We start from the raw sequence: 23,830 nt of genomic DNA on the forward strand, positions 1-23,830 counted from the left end.
GGCTTTGGAGTCATCATCAATCATCAATCGTATTTATTGAGCGCTTACTGTGTGCAGAGCGCTGTACTAAGCGCTTGACGTCAGACGTCACGGGTTCAAATCCCGGCTCCGGGTGACTTCGGGCAAGTCACTTCGCTTCTCCGGGCCTCAGTTGCCTCATCTGGAAAATGGGGATGAAGACTGTGAGCCCCCCGTGGGACAACCTGCTCACCTTGTAACCTCCCCAGCGCTTAGAACAGTGCACATAGTAAGAGCTTAATAAATCATCATCATCATCAAACGTATTTATTGAGCACTTACTATGTGCAGAGCACTGTACTAAGCGCTTGGGAAGTACAAATTGGCAACACACAGAGACGGTCCCTACCCAACAGTGGGCTCACAGTCTAAAAGGGGGAGACAGAGAACAAAACCAAACATACCAACAAAATAAAATAAATAGGATAGATATGTACAAGTAAAATAAATAAATAAATAAATGCCAACACTATTATTATTATTATTATTATTGTCCTCCCTCCTGGCCCGTCTCTATGTGTTGCCAATTTGTACTTCCCAAGCGCTCAGTACAGTGCTCTGCACATAGTAAGCGCTCAATAAATACGATTGATGATGATGATGATGACATAGGTAGAGCTGAGCATCGCCGGGGGCACCGATCCACCAATCGACAGTGCTCGTTGAGCACTTTTACTGTGTGCTGGGCGTCCGACTCGGTGCTCAGGAAGGTGCCAAGGAAAATAACAGTCACCGTCCCTGCCCTCGACGGGATTTCAATCCATCATCATCATCATCATCATCAATCGTATTTATTGAGCACTTACTGTGTGCAGAGCACTGTACTAAGCGCTTGGGAAGTACAAGTTGGCAACATACAGAGATGGTCCCTACCCAACAGTGGGCTCACAGTCTAGAAGGGGGGAGACAGAGAACAAAACCAAACATACCAACAAAATAAAATAAATAGGATAGATATGTACAAGTAAAATAAATAAATAAATAAATGCCAACACTATTATTATTATTATTATTATTGTCCTCCCTCCTGGCCCGTCTCTATGTGTTGCCAATTTGTACTTCCCAAGCGCTCAGTACAGTGCTCTGCACATAGTAAGCGCTCAATAAATACGATTGATGATGATGATGATGACATAGGTAGAGCTGAGCATCGCCGGGGGCACCGATCCACCAATCGACAGTGCTCGTTGAGCACTTTTACTGTGTGCTGGGCGTCCGACTCGGTGCTCAGGAAGGTGCCAAGGAAAATAACAGTCACCGTCCCTGCCCTCGACGGGATTTCAATCCATCATCATCATCATCATCATCAATCGTATTTATTGAGCACTTACTGTGTGCAGAGCACTGTACTAAGCGCTTGGGAAGTACAAGTTGGCAACATACAGAGATGGTCCCTACCCAACAGTGGGCTCACAGTCTAGAAGGGGGAGACAGAGAACAAAACCAGACATACTAACAAAATAAAATAAATAGAATAGATAGGTACAAGTAAAATAAATAAATAGAGTAATAAATATGTTCACACATATATCCATATATACAGGTGCTGTGGGGAAGGAAAGGAGGTAAGATGCGGGGGATGGAGAGGGGGACGAGGGGGAGAGGAAGGAAGGGGCTCAGTCTGGGAAGGCCTCATCATCAATCGTATTTATTGAGCACTTACTACGTGCAGAGCACTGTACTAAGCGCTTGGGAAGTCCAAGTTGGCAACATATAGAGACAGTCCCTACCCAACAGTGGGCTCACAGTCTAGAAGGGGGAGACAGAGAACAAAACCAGACATACTAACAAAATAAAATAAATAGAATAGATAGGTACAAGTAAAATAAATAAATAAATAGAGTAATAAACATGTTCATACATATATACATATATACAGGTGCTGTGGGGAAGGAAAGGAGGTAAGATGCGGGGGATGGAGAGGGGGACGAGGGGGAGAGGAAGGGGCTCAGTCTGGGAAGGCCTCATCATCAATCGTATTTATTGAGCACTTACTATGTGCAGAGCACTGTACTAAGCGCTTGGAAAGTACAAATTGGCAACATCTAGAGACGGTCCCTACCCAACAGTGGGCTCACAGTCTAGAAGGGGGAGACGGAGAACAAAACCGAACATACTCACAAAATGCACCACAAAAAGCAGTTTGGCCTAGCGGAAAAGAGCAGGCCCCGGCGAGTCGCAGAGCGGCCCGGCGGGCGGGAGGGAGGGGAGGAAGGAAGGACCGGCCAAGGGTTGTGCCTTTCAGTGTGCAGCGACGACCTGACGCACAAATTCAAAGGGTTCACGGTGATGACCGAGGCGGAGCGATACGAGGCGCTGAGGCACTGCCGCTACGTGGACGAGGTCATCAGGGACGCCCCGTGGACGCTCACGCCCGACTTCTTGGACAAGCACAAGGTATCCCATCCCGGGGGCGGGAGACCCTGGAGTCCCGTGGGACGGGGAGCGGGCGGGCCGCCCCCGAGGCCCGGACAAAGGGGAACCGTTACGCCACCCTTCCAGACTATTCCACGTCTCATCAGCATCATCAATCGTATTTATTGAGCGCTTACTATGTGCAGAGCACTGTACTAAGTGCTTGGGAAGTACAAATTGGCAACATATGTCTCGCATCTCCCTCCCCGCCTGCTCCCTCGAGGCGCGCGCTCCTCCGTCCCCCACAAAGTGGAAAGCTATTACTCTATTTATTATATTTATTACTCTATTTTACTTGTACATATCTATTCTATTTATTTTATTTTGTTAGTACGTTTGGTTTTGTTCTCTGTCTCCCCCTTTTAGACGGTGAGCCCGCTGTTGGGTAGGGACTGTCTCTAGATGTTGCCAATTTGTACTTCCCAAGCGCTTAGTACAGGGCTCTGCACATAGTAAGCGCTCAATAAATACGATTGATGATGATTAAGCCGGCGGGGGGGGGGGGGGGGGGACGACGACACGTTTTCTTTTTAGGTTTAAATCGGTTTTGTTCTCTGTCTCCCCCTTTTAGACCGTGAGCCCGCTGTTGGGCAGGGACTGTCTCTAGATGTTGCCAATTTGTACTTCCCAAGCGCTTAGTACAGTGCTCTGCACACAGTAAGCGCTCAGTAAATACGATTGATGATGATTAAGCCGGCGGGGTGGGGGGGGACGACACGTTTTCTTTTTAGGTTTAAATCGGCTCCCCCCCCGTCCCCAACTGAGAGAGCTGGACTCCAGGCTGGGTCTCCCCAGGCCCGGACGGGGCTGGAAATCCTGCAAATGGCAGCTTCCGGACTTTTGGGAGTCCGTCCCCTCCCAGATTCCCGCTTCCCCGGATACAATCCCCGCCTCCTTCCCGCCAGGGCGCTCCCAACCACCGACTCGACCTCCAGGGCTTCACGCCTCCTCACCTGGCGCTTCCTCTTGGTCTTGCAGATCGACTTCGTCGCCCACGATGACATCCCTTACTCGTCGGCCGGCTCCGACGACGTGTACAAGCACGTGAAGGAAGCAGGTGGGGGGGAAACCATCCGCCTCGCCCCGACAGCCGCAGGGATTCAGTCGTTCCGTCGTATTTATTGAGCGCTTACTGTGGGCAGAGCAGTGGGCCATCTCTCTCTCCCACCCTCTCCCTCACGCACACGGAGATATGCCCGTTTATCGCGCTATCGCGCTCTCCCGAGCGCTTCGTACGGCGCTCTGCACACGGTAAGCATTTCAATAAATACGATTGATGATGATGATGATGATAAATACGGCTGAATAGATGCGGAGCATCGCACACAGTAAGTGCTTAATAAATACAACTGACTGATGGACGCCCGTGCTCAGGACACAGTCCCAGGTTTTTGCGCAACTACAATAGCTTTAAAAACACAGCCCTTCCCCTAAGGCGGAGGGAGAATCGGTCCCTTATCCCCCTTTTACAGACGGGGAAACTGAGGCCCAGGCAAGTCAAATGATTTGCTCACAGAGTAAGCCAGCGGCAGGGCTAAGAGTAATGATGGTGTTTGTTAACGCTTACTACGTGGAAAGCACTGTTCGAAGCGCCGGGGGGGATGCACGGTCAGCAGGTTGTCCCACGGGGGGCTCACAGTCTTAACCCCCATTTTACAGATGAGGTAACTGAGGCCCAGAGAAGTGAAGTGACTGGCTCAAAGTCACAAAGCCGACAAGCGGAGGAGCCGGGATTAGAACCCACGTCCCCTGCCTCCCGATCCCCCTGTTGGGTAGGGACTGTCTCTATATGTTGCCAATTTGTACTTCCCAAGCGCTCAGTACAGTGCTCTGCACATAGTAAGCGCTCAATAAATACGATTGATGATGATCCCGGGCTCTCTCCACTGAGCCGCTTCGAGCCTTCCAGCTCCCAGCCCCGAGCTCATCCACCCAAGGCGCTTAGTACACTGCACTGCACACAGTAAGCGCTCACTAAATACGACTGAACGGATGAATCCCACTGGATCCCTGGAGAGAACGAGGAGGCTGGAGAGCCGAACGGTGTTTCCGATCCAAGCGCTTAGTCCAGTGCCGTGCACACACTAAGCGCTCAATAAATACGACCGAACGAGTGAATGTTGCCAGGACGGGGATAGAGAAGCAGCACGGCCGGGTGGATAGAAGGACCTGGGTTCTAATCCTGGCTCCGCCACCTGTCTGCTGTGTGACCCCGGGCAAGTCGCTTCACCTCTCTGGGCCTCAGTTCCCTCATCTGTAAAATGGGATTAAGAGTGTCCAACCCGAGTCCCTTGGCCGTTCCCCGGCGCCCAGAACAGTGCTTGGCCCACAGTGAGCACTGAACGAATCTCATCCTCACGCTCATGAGCTGCGACGGTTTTCCTTCCGCCTCCTTCCCGCCCGGGGGGTCAGGAATGTTCGTGCCGACGCGGCGGACGGAGGGCATCTCGACGTCGGACATCATCACCAGGATCGTGCGGGATTACGACGTTTACGCCCGGCGCAATCTGCAGAGAGGCTACACGGCCAAAGAACTCAACGTTAGTTTTATTAACGTAAGTGGGCTGACCCCTCTCCCCTCCCTCCGTCCCTCTCTGGGCGCTAGACTCCCGGCGGATGGTTCAGCTGAAATAATAATAATAATAACAACAACAGTGGTATTTCTTAAACGCTTAGTCTGTGCCAGCCACTGTACTGAGCGCTGGGGTGGATGCAAGCCAGTTGGGTTGGATGCAGTCCCTGTTATAATAATAATAATAATAATAATAATAATAATAGTGGTATTTCTTAAGTGCTTAATCTGTGCCAGCCACTATACTGAGCGCTGGGGTGGATGCAAGGCAATCGGGTTGGACGCAATCCCTGTCCCACATAGGCTTCAATCCCCATTTTCCAGATGAGGGAATTGCGGCAGAGGGAAGTGACTGGCCCGAGGTCACACAGCAGACATGTGGCGGAGCCGGGATTAATAATAATAATAATAATAATAATAATAATAATAGTGGTATTTCTTAAGTGCTTAATCTGTGCCAGCCACTATACTGAGCGGTGGGGTGGATGCAAGGCAATCGGGTTGGACGCAATCCCTGTCCCACATAGGCTTCAATCCCCATTTTCCAGATGAGGGAATTGCGGCAGAGGGAAGTGACTGGCCCGAGGTCACACAGCAGACATGTGGCGGAGCCGGGATTAATAATAATAATAATAATAATAATAATAATAATAGTGGTATTTCTTAAGTGCTTGATCTGTGCCAGCCACTATACTGAGCGCTGGGGTGGATGCAAGGCAATCGGGTTGGACGCAATCCCTGTCCCACATAGGCTTCAATCCCCATTTTCCAGATGAGGGAATTGCGGCAGAGGGAAGTGACTGGCCCGAGGTCACACAGCAGACATGTGGCGGAGCCGGGATTAATAATAATAATAATAATAATAATAATAATAATAGTGGTATTTCTTAAGTGCTTAATCTGTGCCAGCCACTATACTGAGCGGTGGGGTGGATGCAAGGCAATCGGGTTGGACGCAATCCCTGTCCCACATAGGCTTCAATCCCCATTTTCCAGATGAGGGAATTGCGGCAGAGGGAAGTGACTGGCCCGAGGTCACACAGCAGACATGTGGCGGAGCCGGGATTAATAATAATAATAATAATAATAATAATAATAATAGTGGTATTTCTTAAGTGCTTGATCTGTGCCAGCCACTATACTGAGCGCTGGGGTGGATGCAAGGCAATCAGGTTGGACGCAATCCCTGTCCCACATAGGCTTCAATCCCCATTTTCCAGATGAGGGAATTGCGGCAGAGGGAAGTGACTGGCCTGAGGTCACACAGCAGACATGTGGCGGAGCCAGGATTAATAATAATAATAATAATAATAATAATAATAGTGGTATTTCTTAAGTGCTTAATCTGTGCCAGCCACTATACTGAGCGCTGGGGTGGATGCAAGGCAATCGGGTTGGACGCAATCCCTGTCCCACATAGGCTTCAATCCCCATTTTCCAGATGAGGGAATTGCGGCAGAGGGAAGTGACTGGCCCGAGGTCACACAGCAGACATGTGGCGGAGCCGGGATTAATAATAATAATAATAATAATAATAATAATAATAATAATAGTGGTATTTCTTAAGTGCTTAATCTGTGCCAGCCACTATACTGAGCGCTGGGGTGGATGCAAGGCAATCGGGTTGGACGCAATCCCTGTCCCACATAGGCTTCAATCCCCAATTTCCAGATGAGGGAATTGCGGCAGAGGGAAGTGACTGGCCCGAGGTCACACAGCAGACATGTGGCGGAGCCGGGATTAATAATAATAATAATAATAATAATAATAGTGGTATTTCTTAAGTGCTTAATCTGTGCCAGCCACTATACTGAGCGCTGGGGTGGATGCAAGGCAATCGGGTTGGACGCAATCCCTGTCCCACATAGGCTTCAATCCCCATTTTCCAGATGAGGGAATTGCGGCAGAGGGAAGTGACTGGCCCGAGGTCACACAGCAGACATGTGGCGGAGCCGGGATTAATAATAAAATAATAATAATAATAATAATAATAATAATAATAATAATAATAGCTTTATTAAGCGCTCACTATGTGCAAAGCACTGTTGTTTTAGACTGTGAGCCCACTGTTGGGTAGGGACTGTCTCTATATGTTGCCAATTTGTCCTTCCCAAGCGCTTAGTACAGTGCTCTGCACATAGTAAGCGCTCAATAAATACGATTGATTGATTGATTGATTGTTCTAAGCGCTGGGGAGGTTACAAGGTGATCAGGTTGTCCCACGTGGGGCTCACGGTCCTAATCCCCATTTTACAGGCGAGGGAACTGAGGCCCAGAGACGTTAAGTGACTTGCCCAAATTCACACAGATCATCAATCGTATTTCTTGAGCGCTTACTGTGTGCAGAGCGCTGTACTAAGCGCCTGATGACAAATGGCGGAGCCGGGATTAGAACCCGCGACCTGCTGACTCCCAGGCCCAGGAGAAGCAGCGTGGCTTGGGAGTCGGAGGTCGTGGGTTCTAATCCCGGCTCCGCCACTTCAATCAATCAATCAATCGTATTTATTGAGCGCTTACTGTGTGCAGAGCACTGTACTAAGCGCTTGGGAAGCACAAGTTGGCAACATATAGAGACGGTCCCTACCCAACAGCGGGCTCACAGTCTAGAAGGGGGAGACAGAGAACAAAACCAAACATATTAACAAAATAAAATAAATACAATAGATAAGTACAAGTAAAATAGAGTAATGAATATGTACAAACATATACACAAATATACAGGTGATGTGGGGAAGGGAAGGAGGTAAGACGGGGGGGATGGAGAGGGGGATGAGGGGGAGAGGAAGGGTCAGCTGTGTGACCTTGGGCGAGTCACTTCACTTCTCTGGGCCTCGGTTACCTCATCAGGAAAACGGGGATTGAGACTGTGAGCCCCACATGGGACAGTCTTTTAGACTGTGAGCCCACTGTTGGGTAGGGACCGTCTCTATATGTTGCCAATTTGTACTTCCCAAGCGCTTAGTACAGTGCTCTGCACATAGTAAGCGCTCAATAAATACGATTGATGATGATGATGACGGGGGCGGTGCTTGAATCTACCCCGGCGCATAGCACTGGGCCCGGCACATAGTCGACGCTGAATAAATACCGTAATTATTATTAGCAGTATTAGGTCCTTCCGATTCCCAGGCCTGTGCTCTATCCAAGGGGCCGCGCTGCATCTCTGAATCCTTATTAAAAGGGATGAAAACATTCGACCCTTCCCATCCCCATTCCTCCCATTTCCCAATTCCGGAAACGCACAGGCTCAAAGGACAAATCCAATCGCCCATCATCCAGATAATAATAATAATATTAATAATGGCATTTATTAAGCGCTAACTATGTGCAAAGCACTGTCCTAAGCGCTGAGGAGGTTACAAGGTGATCAGGTTGTCCCACGGGGGGCTCCCAGTCTTCATCCCCATTGTACAGCTGAGGGAACTGAGGCACAGAGAAGTTAAGGAACTTGCCCAAGGTTACACAGCTGACAATTGGCAGAGCTAGGATTTGAACCCATGACCTCTGACGCCAAAGCCCGGGCTCTTTTCCACTGAGCCACGCTGCAAATGAGAGGACAGTGCTCTGCACACAGTAAGCGCTCAATAAATACGACTGAAGGAATGAGAGCACTAAAGAGTGAAAGACCAGCCAGCTCACCCAGTAAAAGCGTGGCTCAGCGGAAAGAGCAGGGGCTTTGGAGTCACAGGTCATGGGTTCAAGTCCCCGCTGTGTGACTTTGGGCAAGTCACTTCACTTCTCTGTGCCTCAGTTCCCTCATCTGGAAAATGGGGATGAAGACTGTGAGCTCCCCGTGGGACAACCTGATCATCATCATCAATCGTATTTATTGAGCGCTATGTGCAGAGCACTGTACTAAGCGCTTGGGAAGTACAAATTGGCAACATATAGAGACAGTCCCTACCCAACAGTGGGCTCACAGTCTAAAAGGGGGAGACAAAGAACAAAACCAAACATACTAACAAAACAAAATAAATAGAATAGATAGGTACAAGTAAAATAAATAACCTGATCATTATAAATAAATAAATAAATAAACATGATCACCTTGTAACCTCCCCAGTGCTTAGAACAGTGCTTTGCACATAGTAAGTGCTTAATGAATGCCATCGTTATCATTATTATTATATCAGTCTAACACCGGCAGGGGATGGAGCACTGTACTAAGCGCTTGGGAAGTACAAATTGGCAACATATAGAGACAGTCCCTACCCAACAGTGGGCTCACAGTCTAAAAGGGGGAGACAGAGAACGAAACCAAACATACTAACAAAACAAAATAAATAGAATAGATATGTACAAGTAAAATAAATAACCTGATCATTATAAATAAATAAATAAATAAACCTGATCACCTTGTAACCTCCCCAGTGCTTAGAACAGTGCTTTGCACATAGTAAGCGCTTAATGAATGCCATCATTATCATTATTATTATATCAATCTAACACCGGCAGGGGATGGAGCACTGTACTAAGCGCTTGGGAAGTACAAATTGGCAACATATAGAGACAGTCCCTACCCAACAGTGGGCTCACAGTCTAAAAGGGGGAGACAGAGAACGAAACCAAACATACTAACAAAACAAAATAAATAGAATAGATATGTACAAGTAAAATAAATAACCTGATCATTATAAATAAATAAATAAACCTGATCACCTTGTAACCTCCCCAGTGCTTAGAACAGTGCTTTGCACATAGTAAGCGCTTAATGAATGCCATCATTATCATTATTATTATATCAATCTAACACCGGCAGGGGATGGAGTCCTCTACTAAACGCTTGGGAGAGTGGAAATACAGTCCCCGCCCTTGAGTTTACGGTGAGAGCTAGTGGAAAAAGCCCGAGCCCGGGAGTTGGAGGACATGGGTTCTAATCCCCCACTCCGCCGCCTTCCTGCTGTGTGATCTTGGGCCGCTCACTCAACCTCTCTGGGCCTCAGTTCCTCATCTACAAAATGAGGAGTGGACACCTGTTCGCCCTTCTGCTTAGACCGGGAGCCCAGCGTGGGACCTGATGATCTCGGGTCTACCCTAGCGCTTAGTACAGTGCTTGGCGTATTGTAAGCAGTTAACAGATGCTGTAATTATTTTCCCAATCGACACGGGGGTGAGAGAGAGACAGAAACCACCTACAAATAAGTAGAGAAGAAAGAAAACGGTGCCGTGGCGATGGATGAGAAAAGTCAGAGAAGCAGCGTGGTTTAGCGGAAAGAGCCCGGGCTTGGGACTCAGAAGGTCATGGGTTCTAATCCCGACTCCGCCGCTTGTCTGCCGTGTGACCTTGGACAGGCCATTCATTCATTCATTCATTCATTCATTTATTTAGCTTGTACATAATAATAATAATAATGTTGGCATTTGTTAAGCGCTTACTATGTGCAAAGCACTGTTCTAAGCGCTGGGGGGGGATACAAAGTGATCAGGTTGTCCCATGTGGGGTTCACAGTCTTAATCCCCATTTTACAGATGAGGTAACTGAGGCTCAGAGAAGTCAAGTGACTTGCCCAAGGTCACACAGCAGACACTTGGCAGAGCCGGGATTCGAACCTATGACCTCTGACTCCAAAGCCCGGGCTCTTTCCACTGAGCCACGCTTTTGTTAGTATGTTTGGTTTTGTCTCCCCCCCTTTTAGACTGTGAGCCCACTGTTGGGGTAGGGACCGTCTCTAGATGTTGCCAATTTGTACTTCCCAAGCGCTTAGTACAGTGCTCTGCACACAGGAAGCGCTCAATAAATACAATTGATGATGATGATGATGATGATTTCACTTCTCAGTGCCTCAGTTACCTCATCTGTAAAATGGGGATGAAAACTGTGAGTCCCGTGTGGGGCCAACCTGATTACCTTGCATCTACCTCAGTGTTTAAAACAGTGCTCGGCACATAGTAAGCGCTTAACAAATACCATCCCCATCATTATTATTATCATTACTCTTAGGAGGGATGGATTATTATTATTATTATTCTTAGGAGGGATGGAGAAATTGGTAAGTGGGAGTTATAAGTACCACCGTGGTCACCCAAGCGCTGGAGGAGGCTGTTGGACTGTGAGCCCACTGTTGGGTAGGGACCGTCTCTATATGTTGCCAATTTGTACTTCCCAAGCGCTTAGTACAGTGCTCTGCACATAGTAAGCGCTCAATAAATACGATTGATGATTGATGAGAGGGGCGATCTGGGAAGGCTGCCTGGAGGAGGCGAGGCTTGGGGAGAGAACGCTGAAGATGGGCAGTGAGGTGGTCCTTAAAGGTGTCGTAACTTACCTTTGGGAGCGACCAAGAGAAGCGGCGTGGCCTAGTGGGAAGAACCCGGGCCTAGAAGCCAGAGGACCTGGGTTCTAATCTCGGTTCCGCCGCCCATCTGCTGCGTGACCTTGGGTGAATCACTGCACTCCTCCGGGCTTCAGTGTCCTCATCTGTAAAATGGGTATCCCACACTTCCCTCCTCCTCAGACGGGCGCGTCCGAACCTAACTAAACCGCCTCCATCCCGGTGCTCAGCACAGCGCTGGGCGCCGAGTGGGCGCTTAACGGCTCCCGCGACTCCCTCTGACTGGCGTCCGTCTCTCCCGCCACCGTCCCCGCCTTGCAGGAGAACAAGTACCGCTTCCAGAACCAGGTGGACAAGATGAAGGAGAAGGTCAAGAACGTGGAGGAGAAATCCAAGGAGTTCGTGTACAGGGTGGAAGAGAAGAGCCACGACCTGATCCAGAAGTGGGAGGAGAAGTCCAGAGAGTTCATCGGGAATTTCCTGGAACTCTTCGGGCCCGACGGGACGTGGGTAAGTCCTCCTCTTCCCCGCGGAGGGGCCGACGCGGCCCCCTCCTCCCGGACCTCCCCTTCCCCCCGAAATGTCGGGGGACCCCGGGGGCGGGGAAAGATTTTGGGGTCGCCGGCCCCCTTTAAGCAGCGTGCCGGAGCGTAGCGGCCGGTCCTGGGAATCAGAAGGTCGGGAGTTCTGATCCCGGCTCCGCCGCCCGTCTGCCTGGGGAAGTGAAATGACTTACCCAAGGTCACCCAGCTGGGATGAGAACCCGGGTCCTTCTCATTTCCAGGCCTGGGCTCTCCGCGCTAGTCTCCTCGTGGGAAGGGATTGTGGGACCTTGAACAGGTGGCTTCACTTCTCTGGGCCTCAGTTCCCTCATCTGGAAAATGGGGATGGAGACTGTGAGCCCCACGTGGGACGGGGGCTGGATCCACCCCAGCGCTCAGTACAGTGCCTGGCGCTTGGAAAGTGCTTAACAAACACCCCAAGAATGATTAATTATCGTCACCACACTGTCTCAGTCCGGGGGCCCAGCTATGCCGTGCTACTATTAAAGCATCATGGTGTCGTAGCTACAGCCCGGGCCTGGGAACCAGAAGGTCATGGGTTCTAATCCCGCCTCTGCCACTTGTCTGCCGTGTGACCCTGGGCAAGTCACTTCATTTCTCTGGGCCTCAGTTCCCTCATCTGTAAAATGGGGATTAAGACTGTGAGCTCCACATGGGATAACCTCATTTCCTTGTGTTCCCCCCAGCGCTTAGAACGGTGCTTTGCACATAGTAAGCGCTTAACAAATACCAACATTATTACTGTTATTTCTCTGGGCCTCAGCTGCCTCATCTGTCAAATGGGGACGGAGACCGCGAGCCCCACGTGAGACGGGGACCGTGACCAACCCGATTCGCTTGTATCCACCCCAGCGCTTAGCATAGTGCCTGGCGCATTTTTTCTGTTTTTAAAGGGCTTAGTACAGTGCTCTGCACACAGTAAGCGCTCAGTAAGTATGATGGAATTGAATGAGACACCTCCACCCATAAAGACCCAGGGCCTCTGGCCGAGAGGAGGCTCGGCCTCCCCCAGCCTCGGGAGGACCTTGTCGAACACAACTCCGTCAGCGTCGGCCTCGCCGGCTCTCCCCCGGTCCCCCGCTTAAGGGGAGGAGGTTCCAACCAAACCACTGAGAAGTGTCAGTCGTATTTATTGAGCGCTTCCTATGTTCAGAGCACTGTACTAAGCGCTGGGGAGAATACAATATGACGGCCACGATCCCTGCCCACGATGAGACTAGCGCGGAGAGCCCAGGCCTGGAAATGGGAAGGACCCGAGTTCTCATCCCAGCTGGGTGACCTTGGGTAAGTCATTTCACTTCTCCAGGCCTAAGTGACCTCATTCCTTCATTCAGTCGTATTTATTGAGCGCTTACTGTGTGCAGAGCACTGTACGAAGCGCTTGGGAAGTACAAGTTGGCAGCGTATAGAGACGGTCCCTCATCTCTGTAATGCGGATGAATAATAATGATGGTGTTCGTTAAGCGCTTACTATGTGCCAAGCACTGTTCTAAGCGCTGGGGACTGTGAGTCCCACTGTGTGTCCATCCTGATTAGCCTGTATCCACCACAGTGCTTAGAACAGTATTTGGCACGTAGTAAGCACTTAATACAATAAAAAAAAATAAAAAAGCACACCAGGTCACTCAGAATTGGGGAGAATCGAGTTTTAAGGGATGAATAATGACGACGCTCTTCTTTAAGCGCTTAATAGGGGCTAAGCATTGTGCTGAGCGCTGGGACAGGTGTCCTGGAATGGCACTGTACTAAGTGCTGGGTGGAAACTAGCAAGTCGGGTTGGACACAGTCCCTGTCCCGCTTGGGGCTCACCGCCTCCATCCCCATTATACAGATGTGGGAACTGAGGCCCAGAGAAGTGAAGTGACTTGCCCGAGGTCACCCAGCAGACAAGCGGTGGCGCCGGGATTAGAACCCAGGACCTTCTGAGTCCCAGGCCCGGGCTCTAGCCACTCTGCCACGGAAAGGTCCCGGATTCCGGGGGTGGAAATCCACACTCTGTGCCCGTGGGGAGAGATAAGAGGAGCAGATTGTGTGGTTCAGTGGCAGGAAATGAGGCTCGTAAGCTCCCAGCCATCAGTCGGTATCAATCAATGGGGCTTACTGAGCGCTTACTCTAGGCACAGCACTGTAGTGAGCGCTTGGGAGAGTACAATGCAGCAGGATTAGCAGCCCCATTCCCTGCCCGTAAAGAGCTGACCGTCCTCGTCTGGAGCCCTGCTCTCCTATCACAACTGCTGAGTACAGTCCCTCACCGTCAGGAGGGGCTCAGTAAATACCACCCACGGGTTGGTGGCTGGGAAGGGTACTTATTAGGCGCTCATTATGTTCCTGCAGCGGGAACAAGGCCGGGGACTGTGGGATCTCCTGACCCGCCCCCATCTTTCTCCATGTGTTAGGAGGCAGGGCGGCGGGGCTCTAATCTCCGCTCTGCCGCAGGCCCGCCGGGTGACCTTGGGCTAGTCACTTCACCTCTCTGAGCCTCGGTTTCCCCACCTATAAAATGGGGATAAGGCAGATCATGTGTCCGTTTAATGTTCTAGTGTGCTCTCCCAAGCACTTAATACCGTCCTTGGCACACGATAAGCGCTTAATAAATACGGATAAATGAATCATGAGCCCCCCAAGGGCCAGGGACCGTGGCCCACCGCATCACCTTGCATCCACTCCAGTGCTCAGCCCATAGTTGGCACTTACGACATCCCACGATAAAGGCTCGGTTTGCTCCTACGTAAAAGGGGGATAAGGACTGTCTCTATATGTTGCCAATTTGTACTTCCCAAGCGCTTAGTACAGCGCTCTGCACACAGTAAGCGCTCAATAAATACGATTGATGATGATGATGATGCTAAGGAACCTGTTAGCTTATCCCGAATCCTCTTGGAGTGTCCTAAATAGGAGGAAGGACCCCAGCCGGGAGTGGCCGAGGCCGGGCGGTAAGACGCGCGTGTCCCCCCTCTCCCCCAGAAGCAGATGTTCCAGGAGCGGAGCGGCCGCATGCTGCAAGCCCTGTCCCCGCGCCAGAGTCCGGCCAGCAGCCCCACCCGGGGCCGGTCCCCGTCCCGCTCGCCCTCCCCGACCTCCTCCTGGCCGCCGGCCGGGGCCGCCTCCCCGCCGCAGGCCTCCCCGCCGGCCTCGCCCAAGGCCGCCTCGGCCTCCGTCAGCAGCCTCAGCGACGAGGACGACAAGTGAGAGTCTGGTCAGCCCCAGGGCGCCAGGCCCCCCCCCCCAACACGCACGTACACACAAGGACACACACATACACACACACACAACCACGGCCGGGGATAGGAACAGCCAGTCCCTTGGTGTCTCTGCGCAACCCCAGGAACCCGAAAGGCCTCTGTTCCACTGCCCGGCCTCTTCCGCGGCTGGGAGAAGTGGCCCGAGCCCCTCTCCGGCCCTGGAAGTTTCGGGAACATTCGGGACCGGGCTGGAGGATTCTGGGAAACACAGCCCACGGACTCCCGCTCCGTTGGGCTTCGCGGGGCCTCGTCCACGGGCCGGCCGTCCTCCGCCGGACCAGGCCGGACCCGGCATCGCCTCACCTGCGGGCTCACGTCCAGGGGGCCCAGTCTGTCCTTGCTGCTCCCGAGACCCTTCATCCGGGAAGAAGTCGAGATGGCTTCCTCCCGGGCCGCCCGCTGGACGGGGGTTTGGGCAGCGCGACGGGTGGGAGGGGAATTTTTTGGGATGGCCTGTAACGGCACGGGCGCGGGCGGGCAAACTAAGCCCGCCGTAGGGCTGGGTGGAGGTGACCACAGCCCTCTCGGATCCCGGCCGCCGGCCCGCCGCATAGGCCCGGCATTCTCCGACCACGGGAGGCCCGGCCGGACTCTCCCTCCGTGGCAGGCTGGCACCTTCCAAACCCAGCATGCTGGTCCCTCCCACCCGGAAGGCTGGCGTCCTCCGAACAGGATGGGCCGGAACCACCCATGCCAGCCGGCCGGCATCCTCCGAGCTCAGCAGACCGGCTCCTCCCTTCTCGGCCGGCTGGCATCCTCCAGACACAACGGACCGCCTCCTCCCTTCTCGGCCGGCTGGCATCCTCCGAACACGGCGCGCCCGCTGCTCCCACCCGGGGCCGCCGGCCCCCTCTGCGGCCCCTGGGGATCTCAGGGTCCTGGCCCCTTAAAAAGAGACCAGGCCCAGGGTCACCCCATCGCTCGGCCTCGGGGCGAGGCGGCTGTCAGAGTCGCCGTGACTGACCTAGGGACAAAGCCATATATGTATAGGTGTATATGTATGTGTGTGACTGTACACGGATGTACATATGTATGTATGTATGTATAAAAAACATGCCTGAACTGGAGACCTTGCTAGGGTTAAGAGGCTCCGCTGGGGCAAAGCTTCTCTGTCCGGCCCAAATCAACCGAGTCACGCGACAACCCCCCCCCCAACCCACACTCACACACACAAACACACACATCCAAACACACCTCTTCCCCCTTCTAGGCCCGCTTGGTGCCGGGCCAGAGTCGAGCGGAGGCCCCAAATCACCCCTTCCAGCTGTGATCTCTCTCCTCTCCCCGAAGCATCCCCGCCAGCGGGGTTCGTAGCGGCAAGCTCCACCTCCTCGGTCGGCGCGGACAAATAAAACCGAAACGACGGCCGGTCCGGCTCGCGTCCTCCTTCCCTCGAGCCCGCGGTCAACTTGCCCCCCGCCAAAATGGCCAGCTTTTAGACTGGGAGCCCACTGTTGGGTAGGGACTGTCTCTATATGTTGCCAACTTGGACTGCTCTGCACACAGTAAGCGCTCAATAAATACGACTGATGATGACGATGATCCATCCGACCCCTCGAGGCCGAGCTGTAGCCAAAGGGGACCGAGGGATGGGTGTATCCTCGTTCCAGTCACCCTCTCCGCCCCCGTCTCCCTGAGAAATCCACATCCCAGGGGCGGGAAAAAGAGGAAAGGGAGAGGACTCCAATTCCTAGCATCCTCGGGGAGAGCACCCCGTTCCGTAGAGAGGCGGGACCCGTCGACAGAAATCAGTGGGTAAGAGGGCCAAAAGACTGAGACGTATCGCCCTTAGTGGGGACGGTCCGCAGTGAGCCATCCGCACTCCCTTGCCGGTCCAACCCCGCCGCGGGTCGGATGGCAAGGAGAACGGCGGGAGCCGGTGGCCACGGAGCAGAATCTGCCGGAGCCCTGCCACGTTGCGGTTCGTCGGCGATGACCGCGACGCTCGGAGTGGCTCCGGGAGAGGGGAAAAGGGGGAAGAGGTTCCGTTTTCTAGCGACCTCTTGGTGAATCATCAATCAATCCTATTTATTGAGCGCTTACTATGTGCAGGGCACTGTACTAAGCGCTTGGGAAGTACAAATTGGCAACATATAGAGACAGCCCCTACCCAACAGTGGGCTCACAGTCTAAATGGGTGAATGGCAAAAATAGCAAAAAAAACCACCCCGTCGTCTTCCTTAGTAATAACGATAATAATGACGGTATTTGCTAAGCGCCTATTATGAGCCAGGCACTGTTCTAAGCGCTGAGACAAGAGAATTGGGTTGGACACAGTCCCCGTCCCACGTGGGGCTCACAGTCATCATCATCATCATCGATCGTATTTATTGAGCGCTTACTATGTGCAGAGCACTGTACTAAGCGCTTGGGAAGTAGAAATTGGCAACATATAGAGACAGTCCCTACCCAACAGTGGGCTCACAGTCTAAATGAGCGAATGGCAAAAATAGCAAAAAAACCCCACCCCGTCGTCTTCCTTAGTAATAACGATAATAATGACGGTATTTGCTAAGCGCCTATTATGAGCCAGGCACTGTTCTAAGCGCTGGGGTAGAGACAAGAGAATCGGGTTGGACACAGTCCCCGTCCCACGTGGGGCTCACAGTCATCATCATCATCATCGATCGTATTTATTGAGCGCTTACTGTGCGCAGAGCACTGTACTAAGCGCTTGGGAAGTCCAAGTTGGCAACATATAGAGACAGTCCCTACCCAACAGGGGGCTCACAGTCCCGATCCCCATTTTCCGGATGAGGGTACCGAGGCACGGAGAAGTGAAGTGACTTGCTCAAGGTCACACAGCAGACAAGCGGCGGAGCCGGGGCTAGAACCCAGGTCCTTCTGACTCCCTGTTATTATCACACGTGCACCCGGGTGTGCACACAAGCATACGGGGGTCAGTCAGTTGATCCTATTTACTGAGCGCTTCCTGTGTGCAGAGCACTGTACTAAGCGCTTGGAAGAGTACAGAACAGACGCATTCCCTTCCCACAACCAGCTTCGAGTCTACAGTCTAGATGTACACAACTAGAACATTGCTTGGCACGTAGTAAGTGCTTAACAAATACCATAATAATAATATTAATAATGTGCACGCAGGAGTATAGGTGTATAAGTGTGTGTACAGGTATGCCTGTGTGTGTATATATATCATCATCGTCAATCGTATTTATTGAGCGCTTACTATGTGCAGAGCACTGTACTAAGCGCTTGGGAAGTACCAATTGTGCTCACGAGTACGTGGGATGAGAAAGACACTACGCGGGGTGTGTGGAGGGCAAGCCCCGCATCACTCCATCACCTAAGGAAACACGGACAATCATCAGGACATCAAATTGATTCTTCTTAACAAGGCCGGCCGCGTTTTCAGCAGGACTCCCGAACGGCTCCAACGCCGTGGACATCGCGGGCTGTTCAAAAACTCGGGAAAAACACCTCTACCGCTGTCCAGCTTCCCTCTCATCGCCTCTTTCCAACAGAACAAAACTCTCTATCCAGGCAAAGTGAAAGTAACGCAAGAACCTGGGCAACGGGAAACCAATCTGTACTTGGGAAACGGATTAGGATAACTGCCTGGGTGCCAAAGAACGGCTCACGTAGGAAATACGAATAAAACTGGGATTATCCCAAGAGACGGCAGAACCGTGCTGTGTCCACAGAAGACGCGTGGCACGTGTTTGATTGCTGCGACTAATCCATGATGAAAATGCCAGATCACGGCTTCGATAGCTTAACCGTCTGGTCAGGATATTGTAACACGGTGTTGGTGAATCAACCCATTAGGGATTCGTCTTCCCTTTCCCCACTCTAAATTGTCCCCCTCCTGGGCCTGGATATTTTCCCGCTGCTTACGGTTGTCCGTTTTCTGCACGGGCACCATCAACTAGTAACGTTTATAAAAACAAGTCATTTTTCTTTTAAAACTGCATCCAGATCTGCCTCTCCTTGACTACTGTACGCTCACTTTTTCGGGCTGTCAGTTGACCTCTGCCCCAGCGTAAGTTGTGAGCAGGGAATGTGTCTGTTTGTAATTGTACTGGACTCTCCCAAGCGGTTAGTACAGTGCTCCGGACACAGAGAGTGCACGGTAAACACGGCTGAATGAATTCCCAGAATTTCCCACACAAACCCTGAATCCCCAGCTTGCAGGAAGGGATTTCTGCTAGCCAGAGCCGGACGCCACGCCACCGGACAACGAACCACTTCATTTCCTGACCTCTGGGTTTACTGATCACAAAATCCGTGAAAACCAAAAACCAAAAACCTGCCTGCGGACTGGTCTAATCCCGGGTCCTAAAGAGGAAGCAGCACAGTGGAGCGGAGAGACCTGGGGATTGGGAGTCAGAAGGTCCTGGATTTTAATCCCTGCTCCGCCACTTGTCTGTTGTGTGGCCCTGGGCAAGTCATTTCACTTCTCTGTGCCTCAGTTCCCTCATCTGGAAACTGGGGGTTGAGACTGCGAGCCCCGTGTGGGCCACGTAGTCGGGGCTTTAAGAGATACCCATTTAAATAAAATAAAAAAGAGCGAGGCCCCCAATCTCAGGGATTCAAATGATCCCACGCAGCCAGAAGGGGTTTAATATACAGCAGCCGCATCGTGGGAAGCGCCTGCCTTCCCGGGAAGAAACCGAAGGCAAGGGGTCAGCCTGGGCCCGTCTCGCTTGGGCAGACCCGTCGCCGTCGTCCACCGACCCGGAGGCGACGGACCAGAGGGCCAGGATGCCGTCTCCGGGGTGGACTGGACCGGAGCGGGCCGGAGAGATCCGATCTCTCCGAAGCCTCGGGGGGCGGCGGGCGGTTCAGTGACGTCCCGACACGGCTTTGAGAACGCTTTAATCGGAGAGCGCGGCGAGGTACACGGGCAACGGGAATCGATGGCGGGACAGGGATGGAGAGCGGGAGGGTACCCCAAGAGGAAGCGGGGGCCGAGGGACGGACGACGGGGGCGCGGCCCCGAGACTCGGCCGGTGATGGACGGCAGAGTGGTGCCCGGCTGAGCTAGGTGGAGGCGGGGGGCGGCGGGTGGACGGGGCGCAAGCCGTGGGAAAGGGAGCGTGGCCCACCTGACGGTCAAGCTGCCCTCCGGCCCCCGGCCGGAAGCTCCGGGGCCGTTGGCGGCGGCGCCGGGCCACAGCCATCGTTCCAGAGTTGACGGACGTGCCCGGGCCGTGCCGGCCCGGGGAGCGGCCCCCTCCCCGCCCCGGGATCGGCCGCGCTCGCCGGACGAGCCGCTGCGGGAGACGCGACGTTTCTTCCCGGCCCAAGGCTCCTTACAGCGTCTGGTTGGTTTTCACCTTATCGCTGCCAAGGAGGGAAAACGCACGTCAGGGAAGGCCAAATCCCTCCAAAACCGCCACACGCTCAGGGCGCCCGCTTCATCCCGAAAAGAAGGCAGGGAAAACCAACTTCCTCCGAAACCGTGACCCGCTCAGGGCATCCGCTTCTCCCCCAGAAGCTTCCTAACAGCAGCGGCGGCGACGACGCTAACAGTATGAGGAGCCGCAGCATCTACTAAGCGCTTTCTCCGGGCCGAATAATCATAATGATTGTGGCATCTGTTAAGCGCTTACTCTGTGCCAGGCACCGTACTAAGCACTAGGGTCGATACGGGATAATCAGGTTGGACACAGCCCCTGTCCCACATGGAGCTCATGTGACAGACGAAGGCCCAGAGAAGTGAAGTGTCTCGCCCAAGGTCACACAGCAGATAAGTGGCAAATCGCTTCGGACAGAGATCCTCTCCCGCAGCCTAAGAGGGACAGAGATCAGATTAACCTGGCCCCGTTTTCCAAATGAGGACACGGAGGCTCAGACGGGTGACTTGGTCCAAGTCTCACAGCAGGCAGGGCTGGGAAGGGAACCCAGGTCTTCTGAATCCCAATCCTGTGCTCTTCCCACCGGCCCAAAGGGAGTCTCTGGATTTCTTGAGTCTATTCTATTCTATGTCAGAGGGAGAGTGATAGCTCCCTTTCGATTCTTCCCCCTCCACTGGACAGCCAACTTCCTCCAACTTTGCCCTCCTCCAAAGTCCACCCAACGACCCTGGAAAATCAAGTGACCGAGCTGCCTAGATGATGCGGGCAGGGCTGGGAAGAGAAGCCAGGTCTTCTGAATCCCAATCCTGTGCTCTTCCCACCGGCCCAAAGGGAGTCTCTGGATTTCTTGAGTCCACTTTCTATTCTATGTCAGAGGGAGAGTGATAGCTCCCTTTCGATTCTTCCCCCTCCACTGGACAGCCAACTTCCTCCAACTTTGCCCTCCTCCAAAGTCCATGCAACGATCCTAAAAAATCAAGTGACCGAGCTGCCTAGATGATGTGGTGTGGCCTAATGGAAAGGGCAAGGGCCTCGACGCCAGAGGACCTGGGTTCTGATCCCGATGCCGCCCCCGGTCTGCTCTGTGACCCTGGGCAAGTCACTTCACTTCAGTTTCCTCATCTGGAAAATGGGGATAAGACTGTGAGTCCAGCGTGGGACATGGACCGCGTCCAACCTGATTAGCTTGGGTCTACCCCAGCGCTTGGAACAGGGCTTGAGAGATAGTGAGCGCTTAACAAGTCCAGCGCTTAGAACAGTGCTTTGCACATAGTAAGCGCTTAACAAATGCCGTCATTATTATACTATTATTAAGTACCATTATTCTTATTATTTCACTGCTCTGGGCCTCAGTTACCTCATCTGTAAAAGGGCGATTGAATCCTACTCCCTCCTACTCAGACCGTGAGACCCACGTGGGACGGGGACGGTATCCAATTTGATTGTCTCGTATCCATCCCCGCGCCTGGCACCCAGTAAACGTTTACCAAGTACCATAATAATAATAATAATAATGATGATGGCATTTGTTAAGCGCTTACTATGTGCAAAGCACTGTTCTAAGCGCTGGGGGGGATACAAGGTGATCAGGTTATCCCACGTGGGGCTCAGTCTTAATCCCCGTTTGGCAGATGAGGTAACTGAGGCTCAGAGAAGTTGTGACTTGCCCAAGGTCACACAGCAGACATGTGGCGGAGCGGGGATTAGAACCCATGACCTCTGGCTCCCAAGCCCGGGCTCTTTCCAGTGAGCCACGCTGCTCACTGAGCCATGCTGCTTCTCTAATAATGATGAGTTGGGGCTTCTGAAGATGCCTGGATTTCAAAGCAGGTCCATCCCCTGTAAGTCTCCAAGTGCCAACAGGGCTGATACTGACATTAATCAGGGAGAGCCTCCTGGAGGAGGTGTGATTTCTGCGAGGCTTTGAAACCAGCAAAACTGTTGGTTTATTACTGGCTCAACTGCCACTAGAAAAAAATCCCCTCGTGATTCTGGCTGCCTGGAGATTATCAGAGAAACAAACTCGCTTCCAATTAAAAGCCCGATGAGGGGACAGGGACTGTGTTTTTAGACTGTGAGCCCACTGTTGGGTAGGGACTGTCTCTATATGTTGCCAATTTGTACTTCCCAAGCGCTTAGTACAGTGCTCTGCACACAGTAAGCGCTCAATAAATACGACTGATGATGATGATGATGACTGTGTCCGACCTGATCAACTTTTATCTGCCCCAGTGCTTAGAACAGGTGCTTGGCACGAAGTAAGCGTTTAACAAGTACCATTACTATTATTATTAATAAAAGAAATAAAAGAAAGGCAGGAAAGATAGGGTCCCTTTCCTGGCACGTCTTACAGATAACTTTCCCGCCTTTAAAACGGTGCGACTGTCTCACGCGGAAGTCAGTTTAAAAATCACAAGATTCCGCTGCGCCTAATCACGATCCAGAGATCGATGACGGGAGTCTTTCTGGCAGTTGAGACCCTTAGCTTCCGTCTTTCTGACCTAAGTCAACAGAAATTCTGAGGAATTACGGAGAGGAGGAGGTGCTCCTTAAAAAAGACTTTTCACCGTGACGGACGAGGGTGGAGAAAGAAGCCCTCCAATACGGGGACTGAGCCAGAAACCAAGAACGGTGCCGCGGTCAGCGCGGGGTAACTAGTGAGACCGGCTTGCGATTACACCTAATTTTGTTTGCCGGAGAGCCACACAACTCAGCGCGAAGATAAGCAGCGTGGCCTAATGGAAAGCGCACAGGACTGGGAGTCGGAGGGACTTGGGTTCTCATCCCGGCTCCGCCGCCTGTCTGCTGGGCGACCTTGGGCAGGTCAACTAACTTCTCTGGGCCTCAGTTACCTCCTCTGGAAAACGGGGATGAAGCTTGTGAGCCCCATGGGGGACAGGGACTGTGTCCGACCTGATTAGCTTGCAGCTACCCCGGTAATTAGAAATTGAGTCAGTGATTAACAAATACCAAAAATTTAAAAAAAGACCGGAGCTGAAGGAAAAGGCAGACTCGGCCACGGGGATAAACAGCAACGTTCCCCATAGGCCGCGATGCCATCAGCACAAATTGGGCTTAGACATTCCCAGGTTTTTCCGGTGAAAGGCTCTCTTGATTATTAAAACTTTGGCTATTATAGGCCCCAGGCTGACTTTAAAAAAAGGGGAAGGGGCTCTTTATTCATCATATCAACTTTCCTAGATTCGAGGCCCTCCTGAAAGCAGGGTGGGCTAGTGGAAAGGACCCGTATCTGGGAGTCGGAGGTCCTGGATGCGAACCCCAATTCTGTCACAGCCCTGCTGTGATATGTTGCCAATTTGTACTTCCCAAGCGCTTAGTACAGTGCTCTGCCCATAGTAAGCACTCAATAAATGCGATTGATGATGATGATGACCTCGGGCAAGTCGCTTCTCCGTGCCTCAGTTCCCTC

General features: G+C 52.3%; 2 protein-coding genes across 3 annotated transcripts in view; one reads left to right on the forward strand and one right to left on the reverse strand.

The window, feature by feature from the left end:
- The window catches only part of PCYT1B (phosphate cytidylyltransferase 1, choline, beta), a 33,062-nt gene extending 17,511 nt beyond the window's left edge, over positions 1-15,551 (forward strand). Inside the window, exons 4-8 of one of the 2 annotated variants that reach the window (XM_038757274.1) lie at positions 2,264-2,415; positions 3,412-3,490; positions 4,846-4,988; positions 11,599-11,787; positions 14,805-15,551. In XM_038757274.1, coding sequence (XP_038613202.1) covers positions 2,264-2,415; positions 3,412-3,490; positions 4,846-4,988; positions 11,599-11,787; positions 14,805-15,029 — 788 coding nt within the window. In that variant the 3' untranslated portion in view covers positions 15,030-15,551. The remainder of the gene's footprint in view (positions 1-2,263; positions 2,416-3,411; positions 3,491-4,845; positions 4,989-11,598; positions 11,788-14,804) is intronic. The other variant, XM_038757275.1, reaches the window with a different exon arrangement.
- A 4,351-nt stretch (positions 15,552-19,902) lies between these two features.
- Positions 19,903-23,830, reverse strand: part of PDK3 (pyruvate dehydrogenase kinase 3) — a 38,752-nt gene continuing 34,824 nt past the window's right edge. Inside the window, exon 12 of the mRNA XM_038757399.1 lies at positions 19,903-20,386. Coding sequence (XP_038613327.1) covers positions 20,356-20,386 — 31 coding nt within the window. The 3' untranslated portion in view covers positions 19,903-20,355. The remainder of the gene's footprint in view (positions 20,387-23,830) is intronic.

This window comes from Tachyglossus aculeatus, chromosome 15, assembly GCF_015852505.1.
Source record: "Tachyglossus aculeatus isolate mTacAcu1 chromosome 15, mTacAcu1.pri, whole genome shotgun sequence".
Taxonomy (NCBI): domain Eukaryota; kingdom Metazoa; phylum Chordata; class Mammalia; order Monotremata; family Tachyglossidae; genus Tachyglossus; species Tachyglossus aculeatus.